The 26,505-nt window shown below is 44.6% G+C and overlaps 1 protein-coding gene across 6 annotated transcripts in view; it reads left to right on the forward strand.

Moving 5' to 3' along the window:
• The window catches only part of LOC144595451 (uncharacterized), a 70,770-nt gene that overhangs the window by 8,754 nt on the left and 35,511 nt on the right, over nt 1–26,505 (forward strand). For 2 of the 6 annotated variants that reach the window (XM_078402977.1, XM_078402962.1), the window contains 7 exons: nt 4,790–4,916; nt 7,270–7,340; nt 12,595–12,676; nt 17,804–18,028; nt 19,477–19,655; nt 20,670–20,790; nt 24,303–24,550. In XM_078402977.1, the coding sequence (XP_078259103.1) occupies nt 4,892–4,916; nt 7,270–7,340; nt 12,595–12,676; nt 17,804–18,028; nt 19,477–19,655; nt 20,670–20,790; nt 24,303–24,550 (951 nt within the window). In that variant the 5' untranslated portion in view covers nt 4,790–4,891. Of the gene's footprint in view, nt 1–4,101; nt 4,148–4,658; nt 4,763–4,789; nt 4,917–7,269; nt 7,341–12,594; nt 12,677–17,803; nt 18,029–19,476; nt 19,656–20,669; nt 20,791–24,302; nt 24,551–26,505 lie in introns of those variants that run through there. The other 4 variants (XM_078402986.1, XM_078403003.1, XM_078402970.1 and 1 more) reach the window with 4 other exon arrangements.

The following is a 26,505-nucleotide window of genomic DNA, read 5'->3' on the forward strand; positions in this document are numbered from 1 at the left end:
ATTCAATATGATCATGGCTGATCATCCAAAATCAGTACCCCGTTCTGGCTTTTTCCCCATATCCCTTGATTCCCTTAACCCTTGAGAGCTAAATCTAACTCTCTCTTGAAAATGGGTTAGAGGGATATGGGCCAAATGCGGGCAAATGGGACTAGATTAAATGAGCCATATTCATTGGCCTGGACGGGCTGGGCCAAAGGGCCTGTTTCCATGCTGTCTGATGACTCCATTACTCTATCGGATATATCCTTGTGTACTCACAAACATGTGGCATAAAATAATCCAGATTATTACAATCTTATACGTCCTGCTCTTTAATCTTCTCATTAAAGGAATTCTCACATGTTGTTGTGATAGCGACATATATTCCCCCCTCTGCTAATCTTCTGCTAAACAAGGCCTGTGATGTCCTGCACTCAGCTGTGAGCAGGTTGCAAACACAGCACCCACATGCCCTCTTTCTAATCTCTGGGGACTTTAATCATACACCCCCATCATCCACTCTGCCCACTTTCACCCAGTACGTCACTTACTGCACCAGAGACAATAAAATACTGGACTTATTTTATGCCAACAGCAAGGAGGCATAAAACTCAGCACCCCTCCCCCCCCCCCCCCCCCCCCCCCCCCCCCCGGGGAGATCTGACCACAACATGATCCATCTCCAGCCTGTGTACAAACTTCTCATGCACAGGCAACCAGCGGTGACCCGCACAGTTAGAGGATGGTCTGAGGAGACTGAAGAGGCTCGGAGGGACTGTTTCGAAACAACTGTGTGGGAGGAACTCTGTGATCCCCATAGGGAGGACATTGACAGTCTAACCCAGTGCATCACAGACTATATTAACTTCTGTGTGGAGAACACTGTACCCACCAGGACTGTACGGTGTTTCTCCAATAACAAACTCTGGATCAACCCTGACATAAAGGATCTCCTTAAGGAGAAAAAGAGGGCCTTTAAGTTGGGAAATAAGGAGGAGCTGAAGGCTGTGCAAAAGGACCTGAGGAGGAAGATCAGAGAGGGAAAGAACAGCTACAGGAAGAAGATGGAGGACCAGCTGCAGAGGAACAACATCAGTGGAGTCTGGAGAGGCCTCAAAACCATCTCTGGGTACAAGGAACCAGACTCCCAGGCCGTGGGGGACCAGAAGTGGGTAAATGATCTGAACCTTTTCTTCAACAGGTTTGATCAGTCATCTACCCCTCCCCCGGTTCAGTCACCCCTGCTGCAGCCCCCCTTGTCTGCACTTCTAGTACACTGCCCCACCCCCCTCCCACAGCACTTGGGTCACAGCCACCACCCACTGCTTCTGCTTCTCCTGCCCCAACCCCCCCCAGGTCTTCAACCTGAGCCTGAAACTAGGGAGAGTTCCACAGCTGTGGAAAACATCCTGCGTGGTACCGGTGTCAAAGATGCCGCACCCGAAGGAACTCAACAGCTACAGGCCGGTGGCACTGACATCATACCTGATGAAGACACTGGAGCGACTGGTCTTCGTCCATCTCCGCCCCCTGGTGAGACCATCAATGGATCCGCTGCAGTTTGCCTACCAGACTCGCATCGGGGTGGAGGACGCCATCATCTACCTACGGCACAGAGCTCTATCGCACCTGGAGAAACCGGATAGCACTGTGAGAATCATATTTTTTGATTTCTCCAGTGCATTCAATACCATCCAGCCGGGGCTTCTGGGGGACAAGCTGGAGCGCACACGAGTGGATCACCACCTCACATCCTGGATTCTGGATCACCTCACCAACCGACCACAGAATGTGAGGACAAAGGACTATGTCTCGGACATGGTGGTCTGCAGCACAGGGGTTCCGCAGGGAACAGTGCTAGCTCCATTCCTGTTCACCCTGTACACTGCAGACTTCAGGCACAGCTCCGGATCAACGCGGGGTAAACTAGGGAGATGGTGGTAGATTTCCGCAGGCACAGCCATGTCCCCCCGACACCGGTGAACATCCAGGGAATGGACATCGGGAGGGTGGACTGTTATAAGTTCCTGGGTGTTTACCTCAACAATAAACTTGACTGGACCGAAAACATCAATGCACTGTACAAAAAGGGCCAGAGCAAACTTTATCTGCTGAGGAGACTCAGGTCCTTTGGAGTGCAGGGGGCACTCCTAAGGACCTTCTACAACACTGTAGTTGCATCAGCCATTTTCTATGGAGTGGTCTGCTGGAGCAGCAGCATCTTAGCAGCGGAGGGGAAGAGACTCGAGAAGCTGGTCAGGAAGGCCAGCTCTGTCCTGGGTTGTCCCCTCGACTCAGTGCAGGCGGTGGGAGAGAGGAGGATGATGGCAAAGATAACATCGCTGCTGGACAACGACTCCCACCCCATGCAGGACACTGTCACTGCACTGAGTAGCTCCTTCAGTGACAGACTCCTTCACCCCAAATATGTGAAGGAGAGATATCGGAGGTCCTTCCTTCCCACTGCTGTGAGACTGCACAACCAGCGCTACTCCCAGCAGACGAGTCAACAGTAACAGTTAATGAAACCACACTAAATTATGACAATTTATCCTTGCTTTTATTTTTATTTTTAATGAATGATCTCTTGCTTTCCACTTTGCTGCTGTAACACTGCAAATTTCCCCGGTGTGGGACAAATAAAGGAATATATTAATATTATTATTAGCTCCCTAAATTCATGTTGCAGAACCTCTTTTTCTTTCCCTTTGTCTGTAGTAGCAATGTGAACCATGACTTCTGACCTTTTTACTCCCACTTTAGGACATTCTACAATCCATTCTGTTACATTCCTGACCCTGGTACAATAGAGGCAAAAACACATTTCTGGATTCACATTCATCATTGAAGAAGAGCCAGTGTATTTCCCTTTGTTGAGTCATCTCCCATTCTCGCCCTTTGACATCTGCACCTCGCCCTTGTGCACCTGAGCCATTGATGATGCTATGAGTGGGTTCTGTCTGTGCTTCTTATAGATAACTGACCCCGATGCCAAATTCTCCAACACAGATAAACAAATTTGGAACAAGATGCACTCTGATATGATATTTGTGCGCTGCCAATAACAAACTGAGGCGTCCTGGTCATGCCCTGGGAAACAAGTGCAGTGAAGAGTGACACAAAAAGCTGGAGTAACTCAGCGGGTCAGACAGCATCTCTAGAGAAAAGGAATAGGTGACGTTTTGGGTTGAGACCCTTCTTCAGACTGATAGAGGAAATGGAAACGAGACAATAGACAATAGGTGCAGGAAGAGGCCATTCGGCCCTTCGAGCCAGCACCACCATTCAATTTGATCATGGCTGATCATTCTCATTCCTGCCTTCTCCCCATACCCCCTGACTCCGCTATCCTTAAGAGCTCTATCTAGATATAGATGGTGGTATAAAGAGAAGTAGTACAAATGAATGAAAGATTTGCAAAAAGTAACGAGGAAGAACTTTTTCAGTCAGAGAGTGGTGAAGGTGTGGAATTCTCTGCCTCAGAAGGCAGTGGAGGCCAGTTCGTTGGATGCTTTCAAGAGAGAGCTGGATAGAGCTCTTAAGGATAGCGGAATGAGGGGGTATGGGGAGAAGGCAGAAACGGGGTACTGATTGAGAGTGATCAGCCATGATCGCATTGAATGGCAGTGCTGGCTCGAAGGGCTGAATGGCCTACTCCTGCACCTATTGTCTATTGTCTAATAAAGGAAACAGGACATTGTTAGCTGTGGGCTAGGTGAAAGCGAGTTACAATGAGACTCCACAAGACGACTTTGATACGAGTAACGACATGTGTGGGGGTGTGACGGAGAGAGAGAGGATGCGAGGGATACTTGAGAAATCAATATTCATACCGCTGAGTTGCAAGTGCACTGTTCCATGTATTTGGTGCGTGCGACATTGCGCCATGGGAATAATTCAGGGAGTATAAGAAAATAACTGCAGTTGCTGGTACAAATCGATTCATTCACAAAATGCTGGAGTAACTCAGCAGGTCAGGCAGCATCTCGGGAGACCCTTCTTGACCCGAAACGTCACCCATTCCTTCTCTCCCGAGATGCTGCCTGACCTGCTGAGTTACTCCAGCATTTTGTGAATAGAATAATTCAGGGAATTCGGGTCATTGAGGAGCTGGGCAGCAGAGGACTGTCACTGATAGGAACGATGGCGTTACAGGTGGGCAAGGGTAGGTTCAGGGAGCTGCAAGGTGGGTGGGTAAGAGGGCCTGCTGGTGAAGGATGGCGCTGCAGGGTGGGTGGGCAAGAGGGCCTGCTGGTGAAGGAGGGCGCTGCAGGGTGGGTGGGCAAGGGAGCTGCAAGGTGGTGGGCAAGAGGGCCTGCTAGTGAAGGAGAGCGCTGCAGGGTGGGTGGGCAAGGGAGCTGCAAGGTGGTGGGCAAGAGGGCCTGCTGGTGAAGGAGGGCGCTGCAGGGTGGGTGGGCAAGGGAGCTGCAAGGTGGTGGGCAAGAGGGCCTGCTGGTGAAGGAGGGCGCTGCAGGGTGGGTGGGCAAGGGAGCTGCAAGGTGGTGGGCAAGAGGGCCTGCTGGTGAAGGAGGACGCTGCAGGGTGGGTGGGCAAGGGAGCTGCAAGGTGGTGGGCAAGAGGGCCTGCTGGTGAAGGAGGACGCTGCAGGGTGGGTGGGCAAGGGAGCTGCAAGGTGGTGGGCAAAGAGGGCCTGCTGGTGAAGGAGGGCGCTACCGGCGGAGTGCGGCGTGGCCTTGACGGCAGCCGCCGCCTTTGACTGGTTGCTTGTTCCCTGGTTACGAGAGAGACGCGACCTGACGGATGTTAGTGGGATTAACGCGTGAGTGTTGTGTTGTGTTGTGTGCAGGGGACGGTCGTATTGGTCGCTGTGTGCAGTGATTTAAGTGAGTATTTGGCCCGAGATGCTGAGATTGTCGACACCACGCGAGGGGGCACTGGGCCCGATTTGATGTTGGGATGTGGACAAGTCGGAGGTGAGATGTCCGAGATGGTATCAGGGTTATTTAACCGAAAGGAAACTCGGACCTTTTTATAAACTCGTAGGTGAGGTGTTGTAAAAATGTTTATGTAAACGTAATTAACACCGCAGATCAGCTGCAAATGTCGGTGCGTTCAAGGAAAAAATCATACAGGAGTTTTGTGCAAATCACAACACAGTTGGAGAGTAGCTCAGCGGGTCAGGCAGCATCTGGGAGGCAATGGAAAGGCCACGTAAAATTAGGGTCTGGACACATCTTCGGACTAATGGAGTAGTGGGGAGAAAGCTGGAAAAGAGGTAGGAGCGGAACAAAATCTGGCAAACCTGATGGGTGGGTGCTGGAGAGAGGGGCAGATGAATGGAGTAAGTGACAAAAGCTAGAGATGAAAAGGAGACAAGAGATGCCAGATAAGGAAAATAGGGGTGAAATGAGTAGCCAGAGAGAGGCATACAGGGTGGAAGAAGAAAGGGGGAAGTGGATAGGGGGTATGGATCGTGGGAGAAATGGATGTGGTGAACCTCTGTCTCAGCGGGTTTCCCACAATGTTCTTGGATATATATGATCAGGCCCTGGAGATTTGTGTACCTTCATACACGATAATACCAGCACTTCTTCGACCATAAAGCTAATCATCCAAAATCAGTACCCCATTCCTGCTTTTCCCCCATATCCCTTGATTCCATTAGCCCTAAGAGCTATATCTCTCTCTTGAAAACATCCTGTGAATTGGCCTCCACTGCCTTCTGTGGCAGAGAATTCCACAGATTCACAACTCTCTGGGTGAAAAGGTTTTTCCTCATCTCAGTCCTAAATGGCCTACCCCTTATTCTTAAACTGTGACCCCTGGTTCTGGACTCCTGCAACATCAGAAAGGTGTAAGGTATTGCATTTTGGGAGGTTGAATGTAAGAAGGGAGTAGACAGTTAATGGCTAGATCGTTAACAGTATTGTTGGGTGGAGGGATCTTGGAGTCCAAGTTCATAGTTCACTGAACGCAGCAGCACAAGTTGATAGGGTGGTTAAAAAGGCGGATGGTATGCTTGCCTTCATTGCTCGGGGCATTGAATATGAGTCAAGAAATCATGATGCAGCCTATAGGACTCTGGTCAAGCTGCATGTTCATACGTTCTAGGAGCAGAATTAGGCTGAGTCCACATCAACCAGCAATAACTCTTACACTAGTACTATCCTACACACTAGGGGCAATTTACAATTTACAGAAGCCAATTAACCTACAAACCTGTACGTCTTTGGAGTGTGGGAGGAAACCTACGCACCTGGAAAAAACACACACAATCACAGCGAAAAGGTACTAAAAACACCGTACGGACATGGCCATAGTAAGGATCAAACCTGGGTCTCTGGCGCTGTGAGGCAGCAACTCTACTGCTGCTTCACTGTGTTGCTCTTTCGCCCTTTATCTTCCCTTCCTCTTCCACCTATATTTCTTCCTCTGGCTTCACAATTCTCACATGTTCTATCCTTATCTCACACCTTTTGCCTTTTCTGGCCTTTGCCCAACCATTTGCCTATAAACCCCCCCGGCCCCAAACCTATATCCGCTTATCACTCACCTAGCTTTGTCCTGCATCTCACCACTTCCATCTTTCTTCCCCCACCCCCTCCACCACAATCAGTCTGATGAAAGGTCACGATCCGAGACGTCATCTTTCTATGATGTTCTCCAGGGATGCTGCCTGATCCGCTGGATTTTGCCAGTACTTTCTGTCTTTTGTTTAGTCATTGAGTTGTACAACATGGATAAGGGCTTGTCCACCAAAGTGTCTTCCTGAGATTGGCCCATATGCCGGCTTTTGATCCATATCATTCTAAAACTTTCCTATCAAATGTACCTGTTCAAATGTCTTTGTATTTGTATTTGCCTCTACCACTTTCTATGACAACTTGATCTATATACTCACCTCCTTTACAGGGGAAAAACCTTTCCAAGGAGCAAAACAGCAAAACCTTTCCTATCCAAGTATATGTCCAGATGACTTTCAAACATTGTACTTGTACACAGCTCTACCATGTCCTCTGGCACCTCGAACCATATACCCATACTCTTTACAAGAGCAAAATAAATGGAAGTTTATGATCCATAAAAGGGTCCAGACCCAAAAGGTCACCCATCCTTTTTCACCAGAGATGCTGCCTGACCCGCTGAGTTATTCCAGCACTTTGTGTCTATCTTCAGAAGTTTATGATTGTTGGCTGAGGATATGAATTAGTTTAGCTCTGCAGTTTGTGAATATTTGGTAGTACTTTAAAAAAATGAAAATATCAAAATGTTAAGTACTTTATATTTCTAACATAAAAATTTATATTATGCATCTATTTCCTGCAGATTCGGGAAATACAAACAGAATGTTAGAGGAAGAGGATATCACTACCACTTCAACTTATGCAAAAAGTCAAGTATGTTTCAGATATGGTCTAGATAGTCTAAAATGGACACAGTCTGTTGATCTGCATTAATCTTTCCCCCAGTTTGTTTATCTCACTAATGCTTATTATCCTGACATAATTGTTGGGCCAAGATGGCCAAAAGAACGTAAGCATACTCTTTGCATGCTTCCTACTTGCTTTCCCATATGTATGTCTGCCACTAGCATATTTCTCTACAATACACCTGGTCTCTTCATTTCAGCTGTTAAAATAGATTACAAAGTATGGATGCCCCAGTACTGATGCCAGAGTAGTGCCTGCCGAACTGAAAGGATCCATTTATCCTAGCGTTGTTTTCTGTTGACTGATCCTTTATCTTGACTTTTGACTTTAGAGATACAATGTGGAAACAGGCCCTTAGGCCCACCAAGTCTATGTCAACACGTATATTAACACTATCCTATACACTGGGGCCAATTTTACAATTTTCCCAAGCCAACCAACCTACACATCTTTGTGATGTGGGGGGAAACTGGAGCTCCTGGAGAAAACCCATGGGGTCACAGGAAGAACGAACAAACTCTATAGAGACAACATCCATAGTCAGGATCAAATCAAGGTCTCTGGCGCTGTAAGGCAACAACTCTGCCACTGTGCCACCCTTATGGAACCAGGCCCTTCGGCCCACCGAGTCTACACTGACGTTCAATCATTTATTCACATTTCTGTGTTATTCTGCTTCTGCATCCATTCCCTACATAATCGGGGAAATTTGCAGAGGCCAGTTAACCTAGAAATTGTATGTCTTGGGGTTGTGGGAGGAAACGTACGCGGTCACAGGGGGATCATGTAAACTCCACTCAGACAGAATCTGAGGTCAGGATCAAATCCGAGTCGCTGGCATTGTGAGGCAGCAGCTCTACCAGCTACACCACTGCGTTGCCCTTCGCATCATGCTAATATATTATCCTAATGTCATGCGCTCACCTTGTCTGGTTATCTTTTATTGGCAGTTAAGGGAGGCAGCTTAAAACATTTTTGGGAAACCTAAATACACAATATCTAGTGGTTCTCCTTAATCCACTCTTAACCTGCACCAATGTGCAATGAGAAATGAAGCTTGACAAAAGGAACGGCAGATTCTGGATTGACTGGAGAAACTCAGCAGGTCAGGCAGCATCTCTGAAGGACATGGATAGACGACATTTTGGATCACAATCTTCTTAAGCTAACCTGGAGTGGAATATGAATGTAGAGTATAGAACAGTACAGCATCGGAAGAGAACTTTTGTCCCATTATGTCTGTGCTGAACATGGTCCCAAGTTTAACTATTCTCTCTTGACTACACGTGATTCATTTCCCTCCATTTTGTGCATATTCATGTGGTTATCTAAAATTGTTTTAAATATCATGATCGTATCTGCTTTCACAGTGCATTCCAAAATTAGCTTGATAATAGGAAGCAGTGGGTGATGATTGAGAAATAAACACAAAAAATGGTGAAAAAAAGTCAGCAGGACAAATAGAATCTGTGGAAAGAAACCATTAATGTTTCAGGTTGAAGAACCTTCACCAGAGCTGAAAAAGAGAGAGTAAGTTAGTCTTAATGGCAGTGAAGGTAGAAAGGGGTGAAACAAGTGAAATGGCTGTAATAGAGTGAAATGATGCACAGACTAAATTTAGCTGGCCATTCTATGGCTACATTATTATCGAATCATAGTCTAACAGCAAGGAAACAGGCCTTTGGCCCAACTTGCCCCCACCTGCCTGCATTTTGCTCATATCCCTCTAAACATGTCCTATCCATGTACCTATCTCCATGTTTCTTAAACGTTGCAATAGTACCTGCCTCAACTATCTCCTCAGGCAGTTCGTTCCAAACACCCACCAACCACTCTTTATGAAAAAAAATAACCCCACAGTTTCCTATTAAACATTCCCCCCTCACTTTAAACCTATGTCCTCTGGTTCTCGATTCCCCTACTCTGGGCAAGAGGCTCTGTGTGTCTACCTGGTCTATTCCTCTCATGGTTTTGTACACCTGTATAAGATCACCTCACATCCTCCTGCGCTCCAAGGAATAGAGTCGCAGACTGCTCAACCTCTCCATATAGATCAGGCCATTGAGTTGTGCCAACATCCTTGTAAATCCTCTTTGCATCCTTTCCAGCTTGAGAACATCTTTCCTATAACAAGGTGTCCAAAACTGAACACAATACTCTAAATGCGGCCCCAGCAATGTCTTATACAACTGTAACATGACCTCCCAACTTCTATACTCAATACTCTGACTGATGAAGGCCAACGTGCCAAAAGCCTTTTTGACCACCCTATCTACCTGGGAAGGCACTTTCAATTAACTATGTACCTGTACTCCTAGATCACTCTGCTCTACAACACTCCCCAGAGCCCTACTGTTCATTTTGTGAAGGTCCTGCCTATGATAGTGCTCCCAAAATGCAACATCTTACATCTCTCTGTATTAAATTCCATCAACCATTCCTCAGCCCACCTGCCCAACCGATCAAGATCCTGCTGCAATTTTTGACAACCATCTTCGCTATCTCCAATACCACCCATTTTTCTTGTCTTTATTAGCAGGGACATAGAATGAAAGAGAGGAAGTTATGGTACAACTGTATAAAACATCATTTGATCACAGCTTAAAGGATGTGTCTGGACAGGAAAGGGTGCACAGGGGATTGACCAGAATGTTACCTAGGAAGGAGCGTGTTAGTTATAGAAAGTCTAGGTTTGGAGCAAAGAGAGCCGAGGTGGATTCTGATTGATGTATATACAATTAAGAAGCATAGATAAGGTTGAGAGTGACAAACATTTCCTCTTGGCAGAAGTGTTTATAACCAAAGAGAATAGGTTTAAGGGAAGAGATAGGACATTTAGAGAGGACTGGAGGAGGAGTATTTTCATTCAGAGAGTGGTTGAAATTGGGAACACACTACCTGAGAGGTGATTGTGGCAGACCCTGCACAATTAGATGCACATTGTGCTTATTTGTTTATGATATTAGCAGGCAAGGATGCTCACAGCCCTCTAAAAGTTAGTACATTTCTACCAGGCTCCCTCTCTGTCTCCTCCACTCCAAGGAAACTAAATGCAGCCTCTCCAGTTTCTCCTCATGACTGAAAAGCTTTGTCCCAGCAAAGTTGACCATGAATCTCCTCTGCACCTTCTCCAGTGCAACCATGCCTTCTTATAGTGTAGTGAATAGTGTAGTGAATAGAAGTTAGTTCTTCAACTGTAGTATAACTGATATCTTATTAAGTTATACAAGAATCATCCAGCTCTCTGATGTCTCAGGCAATGAAGTTGAGCTGTTTATGTATGTAGGAAACAGTAAAGGATCCTGCACTGATCCCTGTAGTGCATCATAGGTCACAGCTTTCCCATTGCAATGAACAATCTTCTACCATCACTCTCTCCTGTTACCAAGTCAAATTTGAATTCAATTTGCTGTGGAGCCAATCAATTGCATTTGAACTAAGACCCTTTTGATGCTGTTGCATGATGTTTGCAACGGAAGATTCCAATTATTTTCAACTTTTTAAACATTGGTATTACTCCATACAATTAAGATTTAGCACTCACAAATTGAAGCAAGAAAATAGTTAAGCTAAGGTCTCCAGGATCCTGTAGACTCTGAAGCTATGCTTCCTATCCAACAAGTATAATATATATCCCAAAATCAACTCCAGGATGCATAACCTTATTCTTGCAGTTAGTCAAAAAAAATTATTAATCATTTATGGTCTTTCATTTCCAATCTTCAGTCACCAGCCCTCTTTGCGTAACAGAGGAATCATTATGGAGAGCACAGGACAGAAACAGGCCCTTCAGCCCACAATGTTTGTGCCGAACATGATGCCAAGTTAAACTGATCTTATCTGCCTGGACATGATTCATATCCCTCTATTCCCTGCACTTCCCTGGCCAATCCAAAAGCTCCTGAAGCGTCACTATCGTATCTGTCTCCACCACCATCCCTAGCAGTGCATTCCAGGCCACCACCACTCCCTGTGTAAAAAAACACCTCACACATCTCAATTAAACTTTCCCTCTCTCACCTGATAGCTACGCCATCTTGGGTTGGATACTTCCACCCTGGGGAAAAAAAGGGTTCTGTCTGTCGCCCCTCTCTATGCATCTCATTATTTTATATCGTTCTATCAAGTCTCCCCTCAACCTCGGCCATTCTAGAGCAACCAATCCAAGTCTATCCAATTTCTCTCTGTCGCTGAAACCCCTAATCCAGGCAGCATTCTGGTAAACCTCTGCACCTTCTCCAAAGCCTCTATATCTTTCCGTAATGGGGCGACCAGAAATCATCAAAAGCACTTCAAATTACTTTCCAAATCACCTAAGGTTAAACTTGTTCTGCCATTTGCTCTGTATCTTTAAAGAAAGATCAGTTTAATAGCTAAACAGCATGGTAATGTTGCAGATTATTCTAGAATGGCAAGACACTTAACAACATTGATGTGTAGAGGTATCTTGGAGTCCAAGTTCACAGCTCACTAAAGGGGACAACACAAGTAGATAGCATGCTAAAGAAAACATATGGTATTCTCACCTTCATTGCTAACGGCATTGAATATAAATGCCAGGAAGCCATGATGCAGCTCTATAGGACTTTGGTTAGGCCTCATTAGGAATATTGCGTACAGTTCTGGTTGCTCCATTACAGGAAAGATGTGGAAGCTTTGGAGAGGGTGCAGAGGAGTTTTACCAGAATGCTGCCTGGCTTTGGGGGTTTCAGCAACAGGGAGAGGTTGGATAGACTTGGATTGTTTCTCTGGAACATCGGAGGTTGAGGGGAGATTTGATAGAAGCATATAAAATTATGAGAAATAATGATGATGTAAGAAATAATGGAGACGTGCGGAGCAGGTTTTTCCACAGATGGTAGTGCGGGCCTGGAACACATTCTCGGAAGTGGTGGTGGAGGCAGGTATGATAGTGGTGTTTAAGAGGCTTTTGGATAGGCACTTGAAAGTTTAGGAATAATGTGATATAGATCATTTGCAGGCAGATGAGATCAGTTCAGCTAGGCATCACATTCAGCACAAATAATATGGGCCAAAGGTCATTTTCAATGTTCTATTGTTATTGGAGAATAGAAATTTCTGATCGGATGCTTACTTGTGGACTTTATCGAGGATCATCAACTGTAACCCCAGCTGAAACCCTGTATTTATGTTTGATAATTAATTTACCCCATGTATTGTTCAAAAACAATGATGCCATTACTTATTATTGTCAATTTAGGATGAATTACGCAGGACAGTTGCTGTCAGAGCGATGAAACAGTCTACAAATGAAGAAATTTACTTCGGGGATTTTGACTATGGTGAGAATTTGCTAATACATACTATAAACTGTGGGAGGAGTTGGCTGCGCCTAACGGCTGCGGCTCTCTGGCAGTCTGTTGTCTTTTTTTCTTTTTTTTTGTTTGTGTCGGTGTTGGGATGGTTTTTGTTTCTGTTTTTGGCTGTGTATGTGTGGTGGGGGTGTGTGGTGGGGGTGTGGGGTGGGGTGGGGGGGTGGGGCGGGGGGAAACCTTTATTTTATTAGGTCTCTTCCCCGGGGCGCGGCTCGGCTGCGGGCCTTAACATTGCCGGCGCAGCTCGGCTGCGGGACGTTTCAGTGCCCGGTGCGGCTCGGCTGCGGGCCTTAACATTGCCGGCGCAGCTCGGCTGCGGGACGTTTCAGTGCCCGGTGCGGCTCGGCTGCGGGCCTTAACATTGCCGGCGCAGCTCGGCCGCGGGACGTTTCAGTGCCCGGTGCGGCTCGGCCGCTGGACTTAACATCGCCCGGTGCGGCCGCGGGACGTTTCAGTGCCCGGTGCGGCTCGGCCGCTGGACTTAACATCGCCCGGTGTGGCCGCGGGACGTTTCAGTGCCCGGTGTGGCCGCGGGACGTTTCAGTGCCCGGTGCGGCTCGGCCGCTGGACTTAACATCGCCCGGTGTGGCCGCGGGACGTTTCAGTGCCCGGTGCGGCTTGGCCGCTGGACTTAACATCGTCAGCGCTGTTCGGCCGCGGGACGTTTCAGTGCCCGGTGCGGCTCGGCCGTTGGACTTAACATCGCCCGGTGTGGCCGCGGGACGTTTCGGTGCCCGGGGCGGCTCGGCCGGGGGGCCTTCCATCCCCTTGCGGGGGCTGTGCGTGTCGTTTGCCTCGGTAGGGGTCGAGCTGCCTGTCCGTGGGTGCGGGGGGAAGAGAGGGGAAGTTTTGTTGCCTCCATCACAGTGAGGGGGTGTTTGGAGTCACTGTGATGGATGTTTGTGTTGGGGTCGGGTGTCCTGTGTTCTTTTCTTTTTGCTGTATTTTGTGTGACTGCTGAAATTTCGCTCGGTGTTGTGCCGAGTGACAATAAAGTGTTGTTATGTTATGTTATGTTAAAATAAGAAAGGAGTAATTACTCCAATGGGATTATATTATGAATAGCCACTGAATAGCCAGTGGGGGATAGATCCGACATGTAGACAGCTTACGTAAGGATGCAAGAATCACGGGGTTATTGCAGTGGGTGACTTTAACTTCCCCAATAATGACTGGCATTTTCTCAGGGCAGGAGGATTAGACAGGGTACAATATGTAAGGTGTATCCAAGAAGGCTTCCTTAAATAGTATCTGGATAGTCTGACTTGAGGAGGCACCATACTGGACCTAATATTGGGAAACGAGCCTGGCCAGGTGACTGGAAGAAGAATTTGGAGATAGTGATCACAACTCCATAAGTTTTAAGATTGCTTTGAGTAGGGACAGGTCTGAATGTTGGGGGATGGTACTTAATTGGATGGTACTTAATGCTGGAATGTAGAAGGATGAGAGGGGATCTTATTGAAACAGAAAAGATTATTAACGGATTGGACACGCTAGAGGCAGGAAACATGTCCCTGATGTTGGGGGTCACAGTTTAAGAATAAGAGGTAGGCCATTTAGAACAGAGATTAGGAAAAACTTTTTCAATCAGAGAGTTGTGAATCTGGAATTCTCTGCCTCAGAAGGCAGTGGAGGCCAATTCTCTGGATGCTTTCAAGAGAGAGTTAGATAGAGCTCTTAAAGATAGCAGAGTCAAGGGATATGGGGAGAAGGCAAGAACGGGGTACTGATTGTGGATGATCACAGTGAATGGCGGTGCTGGCTCGAAGGGAAGAATGGCCTACTCCTGTACCTATTGTCTATTGTCTATTAATTGGGGCAAGGAGGGTAGATCGGGAGCATTTGTTATTTGGTACGTCCACAGATGACATGTGGGAGTTGTTTAAAGGCAAGCTGATCAAAATACAGGATCAGTATGTTCCAATAAGGAGGAGGGATAACGGCAGCAAGATAAGGGAACCGTGGATGACAAAAGAGGTTGTAAATTTGGTCAGGAAGAAAAAGGAAGTGTATGTCAGGTTTAAGGAGGTGGCATCAGGCGGGGCTTATGAGGAATATAAAGCAAGTAGGAAATAAATCAAATGGGTGATTAGAAGGGCCAAAATTTGCCATGAAATGTCACTGGTGAGATAGATTCAGGAAAATCCCACTGAGGATTTTGGTACCCTTCCAATTTTTATTTCTAAAGAACACCAGATGGGATTGCAAACCATTATTTCTACAGCCATCATGATGGATGCCAGTACATTTTTTAAACGGATTTAGTTGATTATTTGATTTTAAGTTCTTCAGCTGAATTGGTGGAATTTGTATGTTACAAAAAAGGATATTCAGTTTTGCTTATTGTCTCATGTACCGAGGTACAGTGAAAAGCATTTGTTGCGTACTAACCAATCAGTTGAAAGACAATACATGATTACAATCAAGCCATTTACAGTGTATAGATACAAGTTTTAGGGAATAACAGTTAGTGCAAGGTAAAGCCAGTAAAGTCTGATCAAAGATAGCCCAAGGGTCACCAATGAGGCACATACTAATTCAAGACTGCTCTCTGGTTGTGGTAGGATGATTCAGATGCCTTATAACAGCTGGGAAGAAATCTGAATCTGGAGATGTGTGTTTTCACACTTCTATACCTTTTGCCCGATGGGAGAGGGGAGACGAGGGAGTGGCCAGGGTGTGACTCGTTCTTGATTATGCTGCTGGCCTTGCCGAGACAGCGTGAGGTATAAATTAAGTCAATGTACTGGAGGTTGGTTTGTGTGATGGTCTGGTCTGCGTCCACAATTCGCTGCAATTTCTTGCGGCTTTGGATGGAGCTATTCCCAAACTAAGCTGTGATGCATCCTGATAAAATGCTTTCTATGGCGCATCTGTAGAAGATGATGGGGTTGGTTGATGTTCACTGACGGAGGAAATAGGTAAAATAATCATAGTAAAAAAATAAATTAGTGGTTTACCATCTTTGAAAGTGGATAAATATCCAGGTCTGTTAGAATATATTGAACGACGGCTCAGAAAGCACATTAATGCCTCTACTTCCTCAGAAGACAAAGCAAGTTCAGCATGTCTCCAATTACTTTTATCAACCTTTACAGAAAAACTGTAGAAAGCATCGACTGGGATTCATCACAGCCTGGTTTGGTAACAGCTTTATGCAAGATTGCAAGAAATTACATAGAGTTGTGGATGTAGCCCAGTCCATTACACAGACTAGCTTCGCTCCCTCATCATCGATCCCATCTACACTTCATAATGCCCTGGGAAAGCAGCCAACATAATCAAGGACCTTTTCACTCCAGTCATTCCCTCTATTTCCCTCACTCATCGACAGAAGATATACAAATTTGAAAGCACATACCACCAGATTCAGGAACAGCTTCTTCTACTCTTCATTACGGTTATCAGACTACTGAATGGTCCTCTCATGAGGACAAGGAGCATTCCCTCTTCCAACCTTCCATTTCATTGCAATTTTTCTCTGCAACTGTAATGCAATAATGCTGTAAAATATTCTGCATTCTGGTATATTTTATCTGTGCACTTGGGCATGATATATATTCCATCTTTGGAAATGTGCTGGTAATGAAACCAACTTTGTGGAGAGTTCTATAAATTGCTGTTTCCTCCCACATCCCAAAGACATGCAGGTTTAGCTTTGGTATAATTGTTAATTGTCCCTAGTGTGTAGGATTACGCTAGTGTATGGGCGTGGACTCGGTGGGCCGAAGGGCCTGTTTCGGCAAAGTATCTCTGAACTAAACTAAATTAAACATAACTTTTTGAGTCAGATGTGAAATTTCTTTGAAGCAGTTTTCGAATTTGCTCAGAATCCTGGTGCTAGCATTCTGAGCAAATTCCAGAGATCCACCCATTTCTATTACCCCAGATATTTCAACATAAATTGGAAATTGATCAGATGCAGCAAATGGTTTGTGGTAGGCCTATAAAACCTAATAACCAATTATCTAACTTCAAGTAAACATTGACTTCTCTAACTTCAAGTAATCCTTGCTTTCCCTCTCTCTCCATCCCTCCCCTTCCCAGTTCTCCGACCAGTCTTACTGTCTCCGACTGCATTTTATCTGTTTGCTTTGTTGTTACCTCCTCCCAACTAACAATGATCTATTCTACATTTTCCTTGATCTCCATTCCCTTTGTCCTGTTTTCACAGCTTTTGGACATTTCCTTATCTACATACTTCCTCATCTGTGTACCTCTCTCTCCTCTGAAATCAGTCTGAAGAAGGGTTTTGACCTGAAATGTCACCCATTCCTCTCCAGAGATGCTGCCTGTCCCGCAGAGTTACTCTAGCATTTTGTATCTATCTTCGGTTTAAACCAGCATCTGCAGTTCCTTCCTACACATAACCAATTCTCATATTTGCTCCCACTTGTCCAGCACATTTTCTCAAGAATGAACCGGTGGCCGAGCACTTCAACTCCCCCTCCCAATCCCAGTCTGACCTTTCTGTCATGGGCCTCCTCCAGTGCCATAGTGAGGCCCACCGGAAATTGGAGGAACAGCACCTCATATTTCGCCTGGGCAGTTTGCAGCCCAGTGGTATGAACATCGACTTTTCCAACTTTAGATAGTTCCTCTGTTCCTCTGTCCCTCCCGTCCCCTCCTCCTTCCCAGATCTCCCTCTATCTTCCTGTCTCCACCTATATCCTTCCTTTGTCCCGCCCCCGACATCAGTCTGAAGAAGGGTCTCAACCCGAAACGTCACCTATTCCTTCTCTCCCGAGATGCTGCCTGACCTGCTGAGTTACTCCAGCATTTTGTGAATAAAAACCTTCGATTTGTACCAGCATCTGCAGTTATCTTCTTATATTATTTTCGTGCAAACCCCTTTCTGCCCTTTGTGGTTATTTTGGAATAGATTCCCTGGGGAAGGGTGTTTTAAGGCTCATAAAGGACGGTCAACAATTAAGAAGAAAGAAAATCCAATCTTGAATCTAATCCATGTTAGACAAATTGTTATTTTGCAGAGCTAATGAAGGATTTTGGTCAATATTTGATCAATAAAAGAAATGCAAGCTCTGAGAAAGAGAAGAAACCATTGATTGATATGTCATTATATGTTTTCAGAATATGAGAAGCCAAGAAGAATATTTATGAAGAATACAAAAAACAATGATGCTGAACTTGATATTTTAACTATCACAGAAAAGCCTGGAGAACACCATCACAATAATGACCAATGGAGCCCGCCATCTTTTTTGAAATCTGCAAAGAGTAACAGGAGAGAAAATGAGGGAAAAGCACCTATCCCTAAACCAAGGGACTATAAAATGAAACAATCACCTTCAACAGGTATTTTATTTTTAATATATGACATTAACCTAATGTAACACATTAAACATTGCAATTCAGTCTTTGAAGCATCTCGATCCGAAATGTCACCTATTCCTTTTCATCAGAGATTCTGCCTGACCCGCTGAGTTACTCCAGCACTTTGTGTCTATCTTCAAAAGGTAGTCGTTGGATTGGTTGAGTCAATGTGTTCCATTGTCGGAGCAGCAACGAGACATTTCAAAAGGCAACATTTGGAACGGTTGAGTCAGTCTCTTTCAGTATGGGAACAGCAGAGACTCTTGTCCGCAGTAGGGAAATCGAGAACCAGAGGACATAGGTTTAAAATAAAGGGGGAAAGATTTAATAAGAATCTGAGGGTTAACGTTTTCACACAAAGAGTGGTGGGTGCCCGTAGGCAGCGACCATTGCAACATTTAAGAAACACTTAGATACAGTTTGAGACAGAGACGCATCATTTATTTATTTGCCTCGGTACTCCACAATTTGAGATTTGTAATAGAAAAAATCACATGTGGTTAAAGTGCACATAGTCAGATTTTAATAAAGGCCATTTTTATACATTTTGGTTTCACCATGTAGAAATTACAGCAGTGTTAAAACATAGTTCCCCCCATTTCAAGGCACCATAATGTTTGGGACACAGCAATGTCATGTAAATGAAAGTAGTCATGTTTAGTATTTTGTTGCATATCCTTTGCATGCAACGACTGCTTGAAGTCTGCGATTCATGGACATCACCAGTTGCTGGGTGTCTTCTCTGGCGATGCTCTTCCAGGCCTGTATTGCAAAGGATGGGAAGAATTGTTGTCCAGACAACTGTGGGATTCACTAGGTTTGTAATAAACGTCTGTCGATAGTCTGTCTTGTGTGATGCAGACATAAAGACCGAGAAAGGGGAGAGAGGTGTCCGAGATAGACCAGGTGAACTTAAAGGCAGGGTGGAAGTTAGTGGTGAAGTTAATAAAGTCCATGAGTTCTGCAGGAGGTAGGAGTATTATGTTCAGTTTTGGTCACCCAGGCGTAGGAAAGATGTTAAGTTGGAAAGATTGCAGAGAAGATTTACAAGGATGTTGCCAGGACTTGAGGACCTCAGCTATAGAGAGAAGTAATAAGATCCTGAGGAACTGATTTTCACACAGAGGGTGGTGGGTATATGGAACGAGCTCCCAGAGAAGGTAGTTGAGGCAGGTACTATAACAACATTTACATACATAGGAACGGTTTCGAGGAATCTAGACCAAGCGTAGGTAGATGGGACTGGTGTGGTATAGGTGGGGCATTTTGTTTGGCAGGGGTAAGTTGGGCCGATGGGCCTTGTTTCAGTGCTACATGACGATGACACTATGACTAATTTTTCCATGATCTATATTTGTTAGCATGTTAATTGCACAACAGGAAAAGGCACTAAATCTATGATTCCATTTTTTGTTTCTGCTTTTGTGAAGAAACGGAAACGAAGAGTTCACTTTCAGGTGAATCTCCAAAACCAAAGCCACGTTACAATGTTTTGAAAAATGAAAGCAATGATTTGGAGAAACAAGATGATAACCGTTTTAATATGTCCCATTCAACGTTTTCTTCAGCTGTCAAACACAAATTGCACTCCGGAGGTTATCGTTCTGAGGTAATGCAAGCAAACGTGTTGTTTTCTTAATAGTGCTGAACAATATCTTTGATTGAACTTTACGAGGGGACAAAACATGTTGTGGTGTGTGGGGGATAATTAGAATGTTGAACATAGCCCAGTGCAGTCCAGAGACCTGGAACAGGTCCATTGGCTCACAATGTTCATGATGCCAAGTTAAACTAATCTCAGCCTGCATGTGATCCATATCCCTGCATTTCCTACATATCCATATCTAAGAACTTTATTGCTATAATCATATCTGCCTCCACCACCACGCATTTTAGGCACCCACTACTCTCCGTGTAAAAAAAGTTGTCCCTCATATCTCTTTAAAACATTGCTCCACTTACTGCAAAATTGTGCCGTCAAGTCTTTGTCATTCCCACTCTGGCAAAAAGGGTCTGACTGTGTACCCTGCCTATTCTGCTAGTTCACATTGTCATTGGAAAATATTACCAAATTCAGCACAAATCTGACAGTGATCACCATGATTTTCTAAACTAGTTGCGAAAACATGAAAAAATTATTGGAAATTCGTGGATGGATAAAGTCATAGATAATTCATTTACTTGCAGAACAAGTGTGAGGTGTTGCACTTTAGGACGCTGCTCCTCTGTGTTACCGGTTCTATAATAATAATAATAATAATAATGCATTTTATTTATATAGCGCTTTTCATATACTCAAAGACGCTTTACAGAGATTTTGAGAACAACGATTAAGAAACATTTAGACAGGTACATGGATTAGATAGGTCTAGAGGGATAGGGGCCAAACGCAGGCAGGTGGGACTAGTGAGATGGGCATGTTGGTCGACATGGTGAAGTTGGGCCAAAGGGCCTGTTTCCACACAGGGCCTGTTTCCACACAGTAGACACTATGACTATTACTCAAGCTCTCCAGTCCCCACAACATCTTTATGAATCTTTCCTGTACTCTCATTGACTTAATTGCATCCTTCCTATATTGTTTATATCTTGTTAATTTATAAAATATTCCTTGCTATTCAAGTATTCAAGAAGTACCAGTCTTCTGTCAAAAGCAGCATCATTAAACATAAGCAGAAGCTCATCATCAATACCTGATGCCACATTTGCAGATTATATTGAAGCACAAGAGCAATCTCCAACAGGTTGGTTAATGTAGTTAATAATATTTCTACAATACTTATATTCAAAGGTACATTATCTTAGGTATTTTTAAAGCGGAGATTGACAGATACTTGATTAATAAGGGTATCAAGGGTTATGGGGAGAAGGCAGGAGAATGGGGTTGAGAGGAAAAGATAAATCAGCCGTGATTGAATGGCGGATTAGGCTTGATGGGTTGAATGGCCTACTTCTGCTCCTATGACTTATGAACATAAATTTGGGGGCAGTTATAGCTGTCAATGGAGTGGTGTGCTCCTCCTGTCTGATGTGGGGAATTAGTATGCAGTTTAGTGTCCCTGGCGGCTATGACTAGGAAGTGTGTTCAGCTGTAGCTCCTCTCATACCACACGGATCAGTTAGAGTGACACATTGAAGAGCATACAGGGGGCAAAGAGGGTTATAGACTGTAGTTTCAGGGTGGTGGTCACACCAAAGGTTCAAACAGATAGATGGGTAGCTACCAGGAGAGGCACACAGGAAATGCCGGAGTAAGGTTAATAGGGATCAACCCCCTCCACCTCTTCCTCTGGCAGCTAGTTCCATGTAAGCAGTATCCTGGGTGTGAAAACATTGCCCCTTAGGCCCTTTTAAATCTTTCCCCTGACGCTTAGTCTCCAAGGGTATTGATATTGATATGGGTTTATTATTCTCACTTCTACTGAGATACAGTTTTGTTTTACATTTTTGTTTTACATGCTATCCAGGTAAATTATAAGTAGAGCAGGTAGTGCAAAAGAGAAAGGAAACAAAGTTCAGAATATATTGTTATAGCTACAGCGAACATGCAGATCAGAAATGTGCAGGGCTGCATCGATGTAGATTTGAAGATTGGAAATACGTCCTTAACACGAGAAATCTTTTGAAGAGTCTGAATCCAACTGGGAAGCTTGAATCTCGTGATACATGCTTTCAAACTTTTGGATCTTCTGCACGATACGAGAGCGGAGAAGAGAGGGCGTGAGTAGGTTTTGATTATGTTGGCCACTTTCCTGAGGCAGATGAAGTTGATGGGGGGGAGGGGGGGGGTGTGCAGGGGGGATACTGGATTACATGATGGCCTGAGCTGTGTCCACAACTCTTGGACAGCACAGTTCCATGCCAAGATGTGATGTATCACAATAGATTGCTTTCTATGGTGCATCTGTAGAAATTTGCAAGGATCTTTAGAGACATGCGGGATTTCTTGAATCTTCTGAGGAAGTAGATGCATTGGTGTGCTTTCTTGTCCGTAATGTTGATGTGGTTGGATTGGGTCAAACTGTTATTGATATTTACACCTCAGGGATGGTCTTGACCATCTCCACTTAAGCACTGTTGAAGGATTTGTGTATTTGACCTGCACCCTGAATCTAGCTTTCATGGTTGGCCCAGTTGCCTTTTTAATTATATCTCAGATTGGAACATGAAAATCAGGAAGACATGTTGCAGCTTTATAAAACTTTGGTTAGGCTGCATTTGGAGTGTTGTGTACAGTTCTGGTCACGCCATTATAAGAAGCATGTTAGAAACTTTGGAGTGGGTACAGATGTTTACCAGAATTATGTTTGGATTAGAAGATATAAGGACAGGTTGGACAAATTTAGGTTGTTTTCTCTGGAGTGTCAAAGGTTGAGGGGAGGCCTGATATGTATATAAATTACGGAGTTGGGAAGTCATGTTACAGTTGTACAAGACATTGGTGAGGCCACACCTAGAGTATTGTGTTCTGTTTTGGTTACCCTGTTATAGAAAAGATGTTGCTAAGCTGGAAAGGGTGCAGAGAAGATTTACGAGGATATTGCCAGGACTCAAGGGCCTGAGCTATAGGTTGAACAGGCTAAGACTTTATTTCTTGGAGCGCAGGAGGATGAGGGGTGATCTTATGGAGGTGTATAAGATCATGAGAGGAATAGGTAGGGTAAATGCACAGAGTATTTTACCCACAGTAGGGGAATCAAAAACCAGAGAACATAGGTTTTAGGTGAGGGGAAAAAGATTTAATAGTAAACCAGAGAGATATTTATTTTTTTTGTAAAAGGTGGTAGGTAAATGGAACAAACTGCATTTAGACTTTAGAGATACAACTTGGAAGCCGGTCCTTTGGTCCACTGAGTATGTGCCGACCAACGATCATCCCATACACTAGCCCTATCCTACACACTAAGGACATTTTACAATGGACAGAAGCCAATTAACCTACTAACCTGTATGCCTTTGGAGTGTGGAAGGAAACTGGAGCACCCAGAGAAAACCCACGTGGTCACAGGAAGAATGTACAAACTCTGTACAGACAGCACCCGCAGTCAGTATTGAACGCAAGTCTCTGGCACTGTAATGCAACAACTCTACCGCTGCACCACTGTGCCAGAGGAGATAATTGAGGTAGGTACTTTCACAATATTTAAAAACATTTGGACAGATACATGGAGAGGATAGGTTTAGAGGGATATGGGCCAAACAAAGGCAGATGGGACTAGTCTAGATGGAGCATTGTGGTCGGCATGGCAACTTGGGCTAAAGGTCCTGATTCCATGTTTCCATGCTGTCTGACTCTATAATTCTCTACTTCTTAATGAAGAATATTCGGGATCTGGACCCATTATTTTTGTGACTGCGAAATGACAGTGATTATCTGCACCTGGGAGTTTCAATTTATGTTGGCAATGTTGAAAAATGGCATTTTATGCTAAACGAGCTGAGATGCGCGTTTGATGGTAGAAAGACATTAGGCACACTAGTATGAATCCCTACTACTTCCACAAATGGCTATAAAATCCAATGTCTGGACAAAGTATTTTCAGGTCTTCACCCCAGAAAGCTTAGGAAAAGGATCTATATATAGTTGTTTAAAATTTTGAATGTACTAATAAAATACAGATTTGAATTTATTTTTACACTTTTAGGAAGCTAGGTTAATTAAAAAAAGGCAAGTTGAGATTTGTTTACAAAGGTATTGGGTTCTACTTATCCTTGATGAATCATATTCCTTACCAAGCCACATTCCTTAAATGTTAATTTTTATTTATTAAGTGTCCTGATGCTTCAAGTGAGTTGAAGAGAAATAAATTTTAAATGCATGTGTTGCATTTCTAAGCCGAGGTTCATGAGATTGTTAGGAAGTTATGTCTGCCAGAAAGTAGAAGAAATCTGAGAAGCTATTGTACAGATTTCTGATAACCATTATGTCAGGTGGGATTTCTGCCATTGTTGAGCCCTTGTAAAATTATGCCAGCAGTGCTGCCAAGAGTACATCTTTAAATCATGACAGATAGTATTGACGGCATGTTGGTCACTTTTCACACTACTTAGTTCCAACAAAGAAAATTTGAAACCAAAAATATCCAACCTGAGTTTATAATAATTTATTGATTCTGTTACTAAAAAATAATTAATTTATTCAGCTATAACCTGGGTTTTCTCCCAAGTAAAATAATGTTAAATAATATTCCATCAATCGTTTAGGACACATTTGTAAAATGTTTATGTAAATCTTTTAACGTTATTTTGCTTATAGATGATGGTGATCTCACAGGCAGCTTTGCAAATGATAGAATCAATGGAAAGAAATTACCCATTGCAGGGGCACAAATTGAAGATAATAACACAAATGATGAAGTGAACTTAAATAAAATAGAGCACTTGTTACGGGAAGAAGCAAATGTAGATCATTATCAATCTCAAGTGTTTAAACCCAACTTGGAGCAACATGTCACTGATCATGCCATTACAGAGTCTTTCATGGGGAATTCTTTCAAATTGAAGGTAATTATTTTAAATGTTATTTTCTTACTTTACAATGATTCTTTACCAAAAATTATTTATAAACTATCTTTCCAAGGTAGTATCATTTCTGTTTTTACCATCAATTGTTATGTTAAACTTTTCAAAGTAAATTGAACAAGAGATCTTTTAAAATCATGTTTGGAGATATTTCGATAATTGGGGAATTTAAGTGATTATATAGAGTACTAGACGGGTGTGCACCCATTGGGGGGAGTGGGGGAGTAGAGGGTGCTGGACCACTGCAGGAGAGGTTTGGGTCCAACGGTCTGGGGAGTATCCCCCGGGGCCGTGGGTGGGTGAGGTGGGACAGTGAAGGGGAGAGGGAGCCACTCATCTCTGCCCTGCATTGCCAGTGGTGTGGGCAGAGCGAGCCGTGGACCCGAAACATCTCCTGCAGTGTCCTGCGGGCGCGGCAACCCCCGTTGGGTGCAAACCTCTCCTGCGGGTCCTGCAACCCGACCGATCCGTGTGCCCGTTGGCAGGCGGGGAGCGTCCCCTGGGGCCGTGGGCGTGTGTGGGGGGACAGGTAAAAGGCACTTACCCGGGCCCCGTGCGTCCAGCGCTGATCAGCGGCGGGAAACGGCGGCGACGGCCATCTTGTTGGACCCTCTGCCACCACCTCTGGTGTCGCGCTGCACCACGGGAGGAAGGTCAGGCACAGGGCACACCGGGACACGTGAGCCTCTTGCGTCCAGTGCTGATCGGCAGCGGGGAACGGCAGCAACGGCCATCTTGTTGGACCCTCTGGCGCGTGCTGCACCGACGGGAGGTAGGTTAGGTGTGGGGCACGCCGGGAAAGGCGCTGGTCCTCCATTTGTTAAAGTCACCCCCCCCCCCCTCATTGGCCGCGACTCCCGTCACTCTGGCGGGTCCCACCCCCGGCGGTCAACGTTGGCCCCCCCCCTCATTGGCCGTCACTCGGGCGGGTCCCATTGTGATGTCATACGCTGAAGATGGCAAGCATCGGTTTAATAAGGTAATTTTTAAACTTTAAAATGTCTCTAACTTTTAAAATATAAGACCAATTTGAATGAAACTTGTGTTAAACACTCCGCAGGACAATGGTGAGTAAGGTGGGCCTAAAATGTGAATGAAAAGGGCATAAAGAAGCAACAAACAACTGTAGCACAAACATACGGAACAAACAAGATAAGAGTTTTGGTAATATAATATAGATAGATAGATATACTCGGAATCTAAATCTCTCTTGAAAACATCCAGTGAATTAGCCTCCACTGCCTTCTGTGGCAGAGAATTCCACAGATTCACAACTCTGGGTGAAAAAGTTTTTCCTCATCTCAGTCTTAAATGGCCTACCCCTTATTGTTAAGAGGACTGAAAGGGGCTGGGGATAACAAAAGCTAAAATTAATTTGGTTAGATCCTAATTGTGTCAGTATAGAGGATGCGACAGAGTGGGTCGTTGAACATTCTGAGGGTGGGGTATGAGCTATAGTCATGGTCTTTTTAGGCATCGATGATGTATGCAGTGGAGGAATGAATTCTTGTCAGCAGATTACAGGGATCTGGGAAAGAGTCTCAAATATAGAAAGCTTCCCAAATATGCAAAGACCTTTTTTGATGAACGTGCGGCTGAAGACATGGTGTAGAGCACAGAAAATAGACAAGATGTGCCCAATGCCTGTGTCCACGATGGTGAAGGTAAAACCATGCCACAGGAAGAAGGAAGACATTTCAGTGACATCTGTGCAGAAAATCTCATCTATGGTGTCATTGGAATAAATGCAACAGAGATAGGGAACTGTCAGAATGGAACAGAGTTGCTGCAAGAGGTGGAATGTCACGGTAGCAGTGGGAAGCCTGTGGGTTTGTAGTGGACGTTTGTGGGTAGCTTATATACTCTCTGAGATTAAGTTGCAGAGATCCAGAAAGGGAAAGAAAGAGTTAGAGGGGGACAATGTTTGGATGTCACAG

Source organism: Rhinoraja longicauda, chromosome 1, assembly GCF_053455715.1.
Source record: "Rhinoraja longicauda isolate Sanriku21f chromosome 1, sRhiLon1.1, whole genome shotgun sequence".
In the NCBI taxonomy this organism is placed as follows: domain Eukaryota; kingdom Metazoa; phylum Chordata; class Chondrichthyes; order Rajiformes; family Arhynchobatidae; genus Rhinoraja; species Rhinoraja longicauda.